Here is a 14900-nt window from a genome sequence, read left to right on the forward strand (position 1 = left end):
TGGTCTCATCAGCCAAATGAGGGGTTTTGACCAAGTGATGCTCTTGAAAGGACTGAAAGAAGAGGATGTGGTAAATTGTCTTCAGAGAAAAAGCTTCTCAAAAGATCTTAAAACGGCTTGAAGAATGGTAAGTGTACAGTACTACAAGGGTCATAGTTACTCACCCTGCTAAAATCACACAGAACATAAGATGAGCTCTATGTCCATTAAACAACTTCATCTGGATTGTTTGTTTCACTTTGACCAGGTCTGGGATCTTAGGACTGAGAGATCTCACTGGCACCCAGTTAACCTCCATAGAGAACATTTATCAGAAGCGCTGTCTGGGTTGGGCAAGAAACATCATCAAGGATGCCTCTCACCCTAACCATGGACTTTTCACCCTCCTTCCATCCGGCAGGCGTTACAGGAGCCTACGCTCTCGAACTAGTAGACTCAGGAAGAGCTTCTTCCCCGAGGCTGTGACACTCCTGAACACCACACCACCAATCTAACCTGCACCTGCTCTTTTACTGCACTGGTCACAGTACTTTACATACATGTATTGCACTACTCATATTTTGCACAGACTGCACATGGTTAAATCCATTACACTATAAACTGTCTAAAGCTGTTACTGTACAAGCACAGTAAACTATTTCTACAAAAAATATCATTGCACTACTGTTATTTTGCATATAATAAATTGTTAAACTATACTTTTGCACACTCATTCAACTGTATTTATAACCACTGTTCTCAAGTTCCTGCTACTCATAATGTATATATAATCCTTCTTTGCTCTGTTCATAATGTACATACAATCCCTACATTACATTCATATTTATATTCTGTATATACTCTGATCAAAATTGTATATAGCAACTCCACTGTACATTCTGTATATCATAAACTTTACTTACTCTGCACTTTTATGTATATAAAACACTATATTCTTGCACTTCTGGTTAGATGCTAACTGCATTTCATTAGCTCTGTACTTGTACTCTGCATAATGACAATAAAGTTGAATCTAATCTAATCTAATCTAATCTTCTGGCTGAGAACAAGCTACACCACATCAGTGCTGGACATCAACCACAAACTGTTTCCAGACACGACAGAAGATCACGATGGGGAGATGAAACCAGTTTAGATGTGTTGATAAGGAATCATTATTTTCTGAAACAGTATCACGTCTTATAAGTATCACATGATCTGTATCACAGTTGACTGGATGGGACTGTGACTTTTAAGGACATTTCATCACTCATCTGTGTGAACTGATTAATACATGAGCTTAATGTATTTTTGATGATGAATAATTATTTTCCTTGAATCTTATTTGTCTTGATGCTACTTTATCATCTTTATAGTCTATGCTTCAATAAAAGGAATATGACGAATATTGTGTTCTGAAGATTCTTGGTAAATACATCATTTTACTAGGTAGGCTCATATGTGTTTATTTTAGACTTGGAAAAACTACATAATCATTATTGGGATTATTTTTTACTTAAGACATAAAAATATTTGATCAGATTAATGACATCTGGGACATCAATACAACAGAAATTTATTATTGTTTATATTTAGTAACAAATGCCAATTGTTTTGTGAAAGAAAGGGAGTTACGAGATTAATTATTTTGCATTACAAGATGGTGCCATGGGCTTTATAGTTACAAACACCTGAGGGATAACTGAGAATGTAGCAGGAATGATCAATGTGGATCTTGTACTCCATTCAAACCAAGAGCACGCACATTACTGATGTCCAGTACCTGAGCAGCAAGATACAGGGGTGAGAGGACATTTTTACGCTGATTTCTGCTAATTAGTTATTAGTAATATATATATATATATATTAGTGCTGTCAAAATTAGCGCGTTAACGCATTCGATCAATTTGAAATATTTAACGCGTTAAAATAAAATAACGCAATTAACGCGATTGCAGTTTTTTTTATTTCCAGTTGTGGCCTATGTATGTTCAACGTGCAAAGAAATATGGATAAGACCAAGGAAGGACTTTTAGACGGAAAGTTTCAGTATAAAACTCTGCCGGATTACTCTTCAGTCTGCCACAAGAAACATTATGACTGTATGACTGTAACAGTGCGTAAATCAGACCTTTCTGTAACGCTAACGTTAATAAGCTTAAACGAAAATAACGAAATAATTGTGTAGCGGAGTATTTTTTGTACACAGTGCCGCGAACTGTCAATCACTCCTGTGCGCGTGCATCACTGTCCTCCTCACAGCTGCAGCAACTTGCGCTCTCTCTCTTCATCAAGCTTTAAAACAAAAAGGGGACAAAAAGATCATATTGTCTTTGTGCATAGGCTATAGATTAATTAGATAAATGAATATCTAAATTTGTGCCTTGCCGTCTACGGTATTTTTTTAGAACTTAGAAAAAAGATGCTGCAGCCAATGAGCAGCCAGCGGGGGCTGCAGGACGACTCAACCTCCGCAGACAGTTTTTAATGTTTATCAGACAATAAATACTCAAGATTTTGCTTTAGTATAACTCACAACGAGTTTCACACACCTTGTCCGGCCACGTTGAGTTGTTGACACTTAACAGTGGGAAAAGCGACACATGCGCTATTCACTTGTATTATTTAAGGGTGAATGGGTAATGTAGTTTCTGCTCTGGGTGGGATGAATTAGGAAGCTTGCATTGTGAAGGGCGCTCTGAAAATCGGCAGTGCAGGTAAAAGATTAAAACCTCTATTAAAACAGATGTCCAAATGAGCGTACCGGTACGCTACAAGCACGTTCTGGGCGCACGGAGAGGTGGTGGTATGCTCAACTCAAGAGCTATATTTGGAAGTGGCGGTACTGAGTACCTGTGCATACCGGCCCACTTAAAGCACTGGCAATGACTATACTTTGGAATTTTTTTGCAGTCCACTTAGAATTCAACATGGAAATCATTTTTGTTTTTTATTGGCATTGATTGTTTTGAAATTCAAATGGTACTTACATGCCTGTGTTTTTATTTCTGTAATAAATATGGCTTTCAAGCCAACAGTTAATTTGGAGGATATTGATGGTTTATTGCAGGTATGTTGTTTACATGAGAAAATCTGTGTTACAAGTTAAACAAAAATTCCAATAAACAATCATATTTTTAATTTAAATAGTTGCTTTGTCTTGAGTTTACATTAATTATTTACATTTTACATTTACATATCCAAAAAGTTTCAGTCTTTTAATTGCGATTAATCGCGATTAATCGCGATTAATTTAAAAAAATTGTGCGATTAATTAGTTAATTTTTTTTAATCGATTGACAGCACTAATATATATATATATATATATATATATATATATATATATATATATATATATATATATATATGAATTAATTTGTCCTTGTGTAATAGTGAAGTATCACAATGTGTATACATTGTCCTTGATTACTGCTTAACAGTGGGGAATAGATAATGGCATGTTGGGTTCATCCATTATATTTATTGATGTTTACTTCAAAAATCATATAAATAATCTATTATTTTTATTATGAAAACATTTCTTTATAATTTTTCCATGTTTCATCAGATAGCCTCACAATGTCCTGTCAAAAGGTATAATACCAATGATGTAAGAATTAGAAAACAGAGGACTGTGAAAACTGTCAGATATAAATGTGACTCAGCTCAGTTTGTTGTCCATGATGAGGAGAATACATATATGTAGGTTTTACTGCCCTTCTACCCCCAGGGGCCCAGTAGCACCCCCCCCCCCCCCCCCCCCCCCCGGAAGAGCCCAAAACTGTACAATTCAAATGGCTGTAAATCAGAGTCCAATTAACATATCAAAGCGAAAATCAGCAGGATTACTACTTATGCTATGCTGATAAAATAATGTTGGGCACAGTTTTCAGAAATAAATGGAAAGGTGGCATAAAGGCATTTTACATATTGCATACTCTAAAATACTAAATTTCACCATGCCTCTCAAATATATCATAGTGGTTTACACAGTGAACATATTTATATGTCCAGTTTACCATTAAATATATTATTTATTTCATTTCGTTAATAAAACTTTTAAAACTACATTACCCATAAGCCTCCATCTTTCTATCTATGGAAAGGGAATACTAGGCGCTGTTTTTTGTAGTTCATTGAAGTTATTCTTAGGGTTAGTGTTAGGATCTCGCTAAAAAGGTTATTTTTCTCAACATAGAAACACCCAATGTTGACTTAATATATTTACTAATGTGATAATAGCAGCAAAACATACTTTTGTAACATGATCCGCTGTTTAATATGGGTTAAAAGATAATCCAACCACAGACAGTCCTGCGGTGACAAGGGACATTCACAGCCAATGACATCAAAGCTGAGCAGCGTCATCACACTTCCTTAACCATTTATTGTCATTCATGAATGCTGTTTTCCGTTTTTCGGCGAAATGGATAGATTGGTTAACAATAAATTAAATTTGACACCTATTAGATAGTGTTTTATTAACGTCTACACCTTCTTCCAACAATAATGCAAATACATAATTATTATTGTTATTCAGACAATATTTGGCAATATCGATGTGTACATGTGTGTGTACAACAACACGTGATGTGAACTGCACAGTCACAGTTTTATCTTATCTAACCAAAAGATTAATTTCATTCAATTTAAAAGATAAAAAAAATTTTTCCTGACCAAAGACAAGAGCGTTTACTAATAAAAAGTAAAGAGTGAAATTATTAAGTTATTAAATTATTCAAATTTGTTTCTGTGATTTGCCTTGCTTTACCAATTAATCTCTAGGAATAAAAACTGAAATAAAGCATAATGAACATACAGAATTTTGTAAGAATTTTCCAGTATTTATTGATATGTCAAACTCATTTAAAGACAAAGTGCGCATATTACTGCACTGTCACCAAGCTCGTTTTTGAAGAATAAAACTATGAAGAATAAAAAGGCAGTTATGTTGTAAACGTTAACAATTTTCAGTGTGCAAATTCTTTTATTAAAAAACAAAACATTATAAATATGGTATATGTCTTTCAGAGAACACCGGAAAAAGATACATTTTCTTAAAAGATTCTATTGACCAAAAAGTGATACACACAATGTAAATGTTTCAAACTTACAAAATAACATCATGAAGACATGCATGTCAAGTGTGCAATATCATCTATAAAACTCAATCAGCAAAGCATCAGATAAACACTGATTGTCCGAACAATGGAAGAAAGATAAAGTGTTCAGGAAAACAAACACCTGCTACATAAAAATGCAGAAATATAACTTTAACAATAACATCATTCACTTCATGACTGGAACTAGGGGATTGCTGTGCATGAATATGTGCTTTACTAAAACTCCTGATCAGAACTGATGCTTTTTTATGATAAAAGCACCAGAAGTAAAGTTTACTGTATGAAGCTTGACAAAGAGAACACAATGCTTTATCAATATGATAAATGCTATTTTTTAACGATTGTTGTCATCACTGGTTCTGTATACAGTGCAGTATATGGGTTGCTGGAAGGTCACAATGTATTCATTATAAGGTTAATTAAAACAAAGTTACATCTTCTGCAGAAATCAAACCACTGCAAAGTCTTGAGTCACTGATCCAGGAACCATTTCTGTGTGTGTGTGTGGGGGGGATAAAGAGTTAAAGAGGTGAGTCCTTGTGCATGACGGAGATCTACAGTGTTATCTGGAAACAATCCTGTAAGACAGAAAGGATAGAAATATTATTTCATTAAATGCAACATTACTGTGTTTTTTTTTAGACCATGAAAGCATAATCTGCAAAGATGCTGTATAATTAAATGTTAAATGCATCCATTATTAAAAGCAAGTCATTAATAGCAATATCTGGTCATGGAGATCACGTATAGTGGGAACATGAACTGATGGGGCTTATTTGAAGTAATTTAATGAGAAGCCAATGAACAATATAAACTTTCTGACTGTGTGGGGCAACTGATTTTCCAATATTGTGATAGTGTCAGATGAGATTGTCCAGGGGCTTGTACAATATCATACAAGTGTTAAATTGAATTAGTGAATTATTAAGACTTTGATGTGCAGCTGTATTTAGGGATCATTTTAAAGACTTTTCCCCTTTTCAGATACCCACACTTGAGGTCTTATTCACTTGAGAGTGTGTGTACGTGACTATGAGACTGTCCCCGGTCTTAATAATGCCAAAGCACAGTGTCCTTAACTCACACTAAACCTCTCCAATACTGCTCCGGAGCACTATACAACGCTTAGTGTATCCCATCATGCATCATGTTTTGGAATTAATGTGAGACTTTTTGCAGAGATCTCACAGGAGGTCACGCAAACCTTTCCAATGTTTGTGAAATATTAATAATAATAATTAGAAATTGAGAATAATTTAGTAGTAAAACAAAGTGTTGCATGTTTTCTTGGTGCACAGAAAAGTATATTTATTTTTTACATCATTTGTAACTTCTTTTTATCACTTAATTAGAAGCACAACAAAATAAATTGTCATCTTTAATAGGGACTATTGAAAAGACATTTAGAAGTTTCTTTTAAAATGCAAAGTTGAAATGAACTTTGTCATGTTAAGATTGACACACATTGTGATCTTCATGCACACTTGGGCCAAATAAAGGAAATGTGCAATGATGGCAAGTGTGGGTATTTGGACCGTACAACAGTTTAAGAAACAACAAATGCTGTGCAAATGATAACAACAGGAATGTTTGATAAAAGCGACAAACTATCACAGACCAACCTGCCTCTGCAGCTTTCTGTCTTCTCAATTTCTGAAGGAATACCTCTCCACAAGCACCACTGGGGTGACTGCTTCCTTTACGCCTTTTCAGCTAAGAAATTAATACAAGGGGAAAGAAAATAAAACAGAATTATATACAGAATGTTTATAGTGATCTGTGAGCAAAATATTTAAGATATAAACCAATATGAATTGAACTGCAAGATGGGAAAAATGTTTTTTTTTTTTTTTTTATTTACATTAAAAATGTATTACAAGCATGGTACAGTAAATGTGATTACTGTGAAATATGTCATATAAAAGCACATTAAAACACTACCATTACAGTGGTACAACTATAGTTATTTTGGTGATTATTGTGCTATTACTATACCACAGTAAAACTACAGTTACTGTGGTAAAAAACAAAAACAAAAACAAAAAACATGGTAAATGTCTTGTTTACTGGGTTTTACCTACTATTGTAGGTGTCATGGTTACCATGATTTTACTACAAATACAACTTACATCTTTGAACCTGAAATGAATATAAAACGGATCCCCGGTCTGTGGCACGTCACGTCACGTGACCGATAGAGTTTAACCAGTTAGCAGCTGTGTTCATTTAGTTAAACACAACGAAACTCAAAGACAGCCTCGGATGACCGATGTAATACAGAGAGTAAACATAAGGCGCTCATCTGATTAATAAAGAAGACAGAATACATTTTATGACAGGCATTAAAAGAGCATATTTACTACTACTCACCATAGACTGTATAACTCACCCAACCTGCGGCTCTTGTAAACTGATGGAAAGTATCGCGATGTGTGCTGAATGAGACTTCTTGAACGTGATTTCAAAGCGATAAACATCTCACGTCAGTGGCGCTTGACCACGCTTCAGTTTTTGACGCTTTGGGGTTGACGCACAGCGCGTGATGCGCGTGATGCGCGTGGTGGGAGGGGCGGCGCTGTTTATTAATTATGTATTATTATTATTTAGGTCTTTCTCGGTTATTATTTCGAAGCTGTGTTGATTTGCTGTTTATTAATATTTTTAAAACTATAACGCTAAATCTATCAACATTTATTTAGATGTTATCATGTATTCATTCATTTCTTTATTTTAATTATATTATTTCGGTCTTATTACCGGTGAAATATTACAGTAAGCCAGAACACTGGCCGAGCGGGGCTCATTCTAAGCCCATTAGCGGACATTCATATCACAGAATCTGACAGCGATCAGAGGCTCATCAGCGACAGCATTTTTAAGAAGCCTTTACAATAACCTTAATAAAAACTTTTAACTTTAGAGTATAAAGTAAAATAAAATAAAAAATAAAATAAAATAAAATAAATAAAAAGATAAATATGTAGGCCTATCGCTAATAAATTATTTATTTATTTTTTTTATTTATTTTTTTTTGTTCTTTTTATTTAAACTAAATTGTTTCTTAATGTGAAAATGTGTTACAGGTATGTGTCAAGGACTTGATATTGAATTCTGTAATAAAAAAAATAAAAAAATCTAGGCCTATGAAAAAAAAGAAATCAATGAAAAGTAAAAAAAGAACCATTGCGCATTTTACAGCTAAATTTTTTTTAATGTGTTTTTGTCACCAGCAATACAGTATGTTGCTCAGTTTTGTACAGTAAGTTAAGCTCCGATTTTTTTTTTTTCAAGTTTCAGTGAGTTTCTTCTGTTGTCCTGTGGAAAATAAAATAATAATAATAATAATTAATCAGAAAATATCGTGCTGATGCACGAAAGATGCCTCCAGTTGAAATGCATTAGTTTAAAAAAACGTGCTGCAATCACGAAAATAAGGAAATAAACGTGTGCCTGCCACGAATAAATAGATTAAATTACGTGACAAAATCACGAACTGCCTTTCCGTGTGTGGACCACGGAAGATGAGTGTCATTGACTTGCGTTAGAGTTATCCGTGATCTCAGCACAGACTCACTCCGTGCTCCTATCACAGATTTTAGTTAGGCTAACAGAATCAAAGTGAATTTGTATGATGGCAGGACAATGCAATAGTTACAATAACAGTCAGGTTGGTTATGGTATTTGGTGTTGAAAAAAAAAATACTTCAATTGTTGCGTTTCCAGATGAGATAGCACGTCCATTGAGTGAGGTCTGTACTCCATCACTGAAACGAGTTTCCGTACGGACCACGGAAGATGAGTGCCATTGACTTGCGTTAGAGTTATCCGTGATCTCAGCACAGACTCACTCCGTGCTCCTATCACAGATTTTAGTTCTGACTATAGCCAAAATGTGTGTAAAACGCCATCAAACTGGATTTTATGATGACAGGATGAGAAAAAATGCCAAGTTAATTACATGCCATTGCAACAGAGTCGTCGAAAAGCTTACAAGTTCCTAAACAAGTGAGTGAGTTCAGGTTGTTGAGGTCCATGCCATCACGGGACTTTGGTTATCTAACTGAAACAAACGTAATTTTTATGATGACAGGACAATGCAATAACTACAACAGCTGTCTGGTTAACGTCTTTATGGCATTTGATGTTGGAAAAGAAACAAATACTTCAAATGTTGCGTTTCCAAATGAGAAAGCACGTCCGTTCAGCGAGTTCTGTACTCCGTCATTGAAACGGGTATCCGTGTGTGGACCACGGGAGGTCAGTGTCATTGACTTGCGTTGGAGAAATATCCGTGGCCGGGTCACGGAATTTGGGGCAATTCCGTGATGGCTTCACGGATTTTGAGTTAAGGGCCCGTGGACATTTCACGGAATTCTGTGAGACCAGGTTGGACCTGACAGACACGGAGAACTCTCCTGGTGTGCTCTCACTCTCGCTGATGAGAAACGCTCCACACTCCAGCGGTCTCAAAAGATTTTCTGCAGCCTGTCGTGATATTCCACCCACAAACCACCTGCAAAATAAAAACTCATCTTTCAGTTCAGCATCATGTTGTTGTATATTTATGAATTGCAACTACTGGTACAGTACACTTTTTTATTTTTACACAAATTCTTTAATCAAGAAAATAAAAAATAAAAATAAAAAAATAAAAAACACTGAAAAAAATTACTTTATTTACTTTAAAAAAAATACAAGTTCACAAATAGTTAAAAAAGAAAATGGCAAGTAACACACTGAATAAATTATGAAATTATGAAGTCTGAAATAAGACAATTATCTACAGTTATCTTAATTTACTACTGACAAATCTTTTTTTGTGATTTTTGTAATAAAGCTTTCTTTTAATTAAAAAAATGTTGATGCATTTTTGTTCTACACTGGCCTATACTGAATTTTATTTGTGGTTTAGTCAAAGTCTGCCTGTCCCCGGAACGCACCAGGGCATGAATAATTAACATGGTTGCATTGTTTGACCATTTGCCAGTTACATTTACTTTGTTGTTGATGATTTTGTTGTCACCTTTAGTATCTTGTGATAAGTCAGGATAAGTCTGTTCCTTTGTTAAAATGGTCAGTTTGTTGTGTTTTGTGTCTGTTTTGAGGTTTACAATATGTGACTTTTGAAAGTATGTCTGTTGTCTGTTGTTGTTGTTTTTTTATCTCAAGCACTTTACTCTCCATGCAGTACATTTCATAGAGAATACATTAGATGAAGCACATAATATTGAACAATTTAGAATTACATAAATAAAAGGGAATAATCTGCAAAAAAACTCATAAGATTTGAAGTTGGGATTGATCTAAACAAGCAACTATAAATTTACATACAGTATATGCATTTGGCATTCAGACTTTTTACATAGCAATTAAGGCATTTATTCTGTGAGTTTATGCATTCCCTGGGAAATTAACCTATGACCTTGATATTGCTTGTGCCACGATCAAATGTTTAGATACCAAATTATATTGCAATACAGTAAATTTTACATTTTTAAAACTTAAATTTTTAAGTTTAAATAAACATACTTGATTAAAATAATAAATAGGTGAACTTAACACAAAAAGCTATGTGAACCTTTTTAATAATCTATTTATAAGTTCTAAAAACATCTCTTTTTTTTCCCAGAGGGATTGATTCCCCTTATATATAAAATTTCTTATAGAATTAAAATGTAAGTTTTAAGAGGTTTGAGCATTTGTTTTCTCACTGGATGCTTCAGTTCTTGCATGATATATAGTGACATAACCTGTTTAATTATGAGAAAACTTTCTAGCATCTTTTGCTTAATAAGTAGCTTCATCTGCATTTATCGTAAGCAGCATTTGATCTCAATCAGTCCTATCTTTTTTTTTTTTTTATCACAATCATGGATTGACTCATCCTTTTCATTCAGAATGATTGGTATAGTTTCTCAGTCATAAACTGCCATGTTTAGATCAAGCCACAGCCTGTTTGTTGGGGTTTGGTCTGGACTTTGACTGACTTTTGCTAATCCTCAATGTCTCACAAGGTTTTCAGTCTTCCATGTCATGGTAAAACTGGAGGGTAAGGAAGTCCTTACCCAGCAGTTTCAATCCTAGTCACACCATTGGGGAAGGCGATGCCCACAGCTATTTGTGAGTCATATGACATCACAGTGAGGTGTAATGCTGGGAAATCCCAACTTCTTAAAAAAATCTAACAATATAATCCTTAACCCATCCCTAAACTTGCTCAAGCTGAGCATCCAACAGCACCTTTCCAGCTGATGCAGTCACCACCCACCTTGCCCAACACAAATGGAAAATTCAAAACCACATTACGCAGCGCCTGAAAATAGTCCCAGCTAGTTTGTATAGTTGCAGCAATAGCAGAGTTTCTGACTTTTGCCTTGTCATTCACATATAAGCCACTTTTGTCATACTTACGTGTGAGGTCTTACACTGATATAGCTCTTCGAAACATAGCCCCGCCCACCAAACAGCTCAGCCGTGTACCAGTTTGGATCATCATCCATGTTTGTCACCTAAAATAAGCATAAGATCAGTATGCAGATGTCCACTATCAGTTAGATATTTCTCCTCATGTAAGAATAATGGTTTTCAAAAGCATGGTTCATTAATCACTGAGGTTTTATGAGATAAAGAAAATCTAATAATTATTTAAATCTTAAAATCTAAAATTAAAATAGTTATGACTCTGCCATGCCCCCCTAAAACAGCTCTTTCAAACACCCCCCTCCCCCCAACATGTCTATGTCACTATGTGGAAATATTTGCATAATGCAGCCATGTCAGGGAGGTGCTGTGTGTATCTGGGTGAAAGCAAAAGCACTTTATTTGTTTTTCTGAAAGAAGATGCATTTAGGAATCTTTAATTTTACTTACAACCTAACAGCAACACAATTTATGGACAATTTCGTGAACCTTGGAGAGGAGGCAATTCTGACTTTGCTATGACAATCTGGCGCTTCTGAATCAGCTACTGTAAGTATGTTTTGTTTTAGTTTAAGTATTTGCTATTGAATGTTCAAATCCGAAGTTTTGCGCATCACTTGTGTGTATGTGTGTGTGTGTGTGAGTGAGAGAGAGAGAGAGAGAGAGAGAGAGAGAGAGAGAGAGAGAGTCACACAGTGGAGTCATCTGTCTTAGCCATCCGTGGCTTGTGTACTGCAAACACAAAGGAGCTTTATCACTGTGTCTGTCACCCAGCTCTGTTCCCCTTTGGGGCTTGAACAGATGGTAAAATTATTAACTGTCTTTACATTTATTTTGAAAGTTGAAGTTCAAATTTATGAAAAGGGGCGTACATTTCCGACGAGTGCTTACGGTGTTCAGCCAATCACAATGCACTGGTTTAGCTGGCCAATCAGAGCAGACTGCGCTTGTCAGAAAGAGAGACTTTATAGAAAATGATGATGGAGGTGGGACATAGAGGACCTTTTGTCACGGTTTTGGTAAGGGAGGAACTCAGGTGCAGACAGGGATTCTCAAACAAAGGGTTTATTACAAAAAGGGGAAACAAAAACCCACGAGGGGGAAAACACGGAGCAAGGTAAAGACTAAATAACTAAAACAGGACTGGACTGACAAGATAAACAAGGACTCTAAGTACTAACTATAAACAAACACTCACGGTAATACAAACACTTCTTAAGGAACAATCACAGAGTGGAACAATCACAATCACAGGTACAATGAACCGACGCAAGACAGAGCACACTAGGAGATCTAAATAGGGGTACTAATCAAGACACGACAGGTGTTACAGATAGGACAATCAAGACACGACTAGGTTAACAAGGGGGGCGGGGCAAGGGAACGAGACAACACAAGCACATGGCCCAAAGACAAGGCCATGCGCTTGTACACAAAACATGGGTCTGTCATGATCCTGCCTCAAGACTAGGAAAAATCAAGGACACGAGGGCAGAATCATGACACCTTTTTAAAAATAATGTGTTTTTTGAACATTAAAGCATGTCAGCATATCCTGTTACACCAAATACACCAAATAATAATCTTTTAAAAAAGCATCATATGACCCCTTTAATAAGGGATTTATTTAGGTAGTGATTTTTGAAATTTTTAATACTTTTCAAGTATCCATGGTAACTGTATGTAATTCCCCAGATAACATAATTTGGTAATTTAAAACAAAAAAACAATTTGCAAACCTATGCAAATAATTTTGTTCAAATAACACATAAACAAATAGCTGACAATGGCAGTGTGTTTTACTGCCATTACCATGGTAAGTACATTGGCTTGTACTGTACCATCCCACAAGCTGCCCAACTACATATATCATCACATAATCACACAGATATCTATTCTGAAATGCATGCTATAACACTGATGCACACACTCCCACGAAACAGACTAACTGATCTAGTATTTTCGGCAAAGGTGCATCATGCAGACTAGCATACTTACATATGCATCCATGTGTGCTACATATCCACAGTAAACTATTGCATGCACACACATACTCACTCAGACTCACCTTCAGGATGTCACCCTTCTGGAAACTGATCTCATCACATTCAGTCGCTCTGAAACTGTAAAGTGCCTCAGCCTCCATTGAAAAAGAACAGAAAAAGAAAAGAAGAGGCAGGCAGTGAAGTGGAGATGAGCTCGGGATGAAAACAAGAAAGAGTTCAGAGACAAAGAAATGAGAAAGGGCAAGCACAAATGAAAACAGATGAAATGGTAAAGGAGATGATTAAAAACGATGGAGTGTGGAGATGTATAATGGAGAGGCTTATTGAGACAAATAATTTGTAGAAGAATGATGAGTAGCCTTCACCACAGAAAAAGTGGGGCGACAAAAACATCAAGTGGAAAACTGAAGAAGCATAATTTTGATGGAGAATCTGAGAGAATGTGTGTCTTCCGTAGTACAGCTGTGCACAGAGGGAATGGAGGGGGATGGACAGAGAGAGAGAGAGAGAGAGAGAGAGAGAGAGAGAGAGGGAAGGGAGAAAGTAAGAATTAAAGTGGGTATTATGACCAGATCAGAATATCACTTGCTTTCATTTCAAATGCCTCAGATATAATTCTATATAATATACACTAAAAGAATAATAATAATAATAATAATAATAATAATAATAATAATAATAATAATAATAAGGTCAAACACTTAAATGAATTTGTTTCATGTTTTAATTCAATCCAACAATTGCCCAGTGTGGTCCAATCTAGTTATCATTAAATCAAAATCCACCAATCTGTTTCTATCTCTCTCTCTCTCTCTCTCTCTCTTTATTTCCATCTCTCTCTAATATATATGTTTTAAACAACTGTAAGTATATATTTACAGTTCTCAGATCTGCTACAAAATAGTCTACGATTTAGAATCTATTTAACTTCTTTTATAAAGTATTTTTATGTGCAAAAATAAATTATAAATCTTGTTGGTGGGGACACATGTCTGATATCCTCTGGCAGTTTTCTGTTTGAGCCAACAGCATGACCCTTATTAAGAGTGCTTGCTGTAGTTGTGCATGTGTTGGAGTGTTTGCATGTTGGTCACGTCCTCCCTGATTCAGATGACATGACATTTAATAAGCGTGCATGGTCACACAATATCTAATTTCTCTCTAGCTGCATCTATACTTAGTGCAGCTTGATTAACTCATTTTAAAGAGAGTGTTTCAGAGTTGTATACCTTAAATATGAGACCGAACTGAATATTTAATTCTCTGATTTGTGCATGTTTGCATGGATATGATTTCAGTGCTCTTTATCTGACAGCTGACAGTCAGTTGGCATCTCGAAGAGTATGTGCTGGTGGCAACATCCCCCAGACCC

General features: G+C 35.5%; 1 protein-coding gene and 1 long non-coding RNA gene across 3 annotated transcripts in view; both read right to left on the reverse strand.

Moving 5' to 3' along the window:
- LOC128014185 (uncharacterized) overlaps nt 1-8033 on the reverse strand; it is a 168148-nt gene extending 160115 nt beyond the window's left edge. Inside the window, exons 1-2 of one of the 2 annotated variants that reach the window (XR_008183495.1) lie at nt 7473-8033; nt 6725-6815 (exon numbers count right to left, since the gene is read on the reverse strand). This is a non-coding gene — a long non-coding RNA (uncharacterized LOC128014185). Of the gene's footprint in view, nt 1-6724 lie in introns of both variants that reach the window. The other variant, XR_008183494.1, reaches the window with a different exon arrangement.
- A 1056-nt stretch (nt 8034-9089) lies between these two features.
- LOC128014303 (GRB2-related adapter protein-like) lies at nt 9090-13985 on the reverse strand. The gene is made up of 4 exons (XM_052597767.1): nt 13591-13985; nt 11514-11611; nt 9496-9615; nt 9090-9099 (listed from the first exon to the last, which is right to left on the reverse strand). The coding sequence occupies exons 1-4, from the start codon at nt 13666-13668 to the stop codon at nt 9090-9092; spliced, it is 306 nt and encodes a 101-aa protein (XP_052453727.1). The 5' UTR covers nt 13669-13985.
- Between the last annotated feature and the right edge of the window lie 915 nt (nt 13986-14900).

The sequence above is a fragment of the Carassius gibelio genome, chromosome B25 (genome assembly GCF_023724105.1).
Source record: "Carassius gibelio isolate Cgi1373 ecotype wild population from Czech Republic chromosome B25, carGib1.2-hapl.c, whole genome shotgun sequence".
Taxonomy (NCBI): domain Eukaryota; kingdom Metazoa; phylum Chordata; class Actinopteri; order Cypriniformes; family Cyprinidae; genus Carassius; species Carassius gibelio.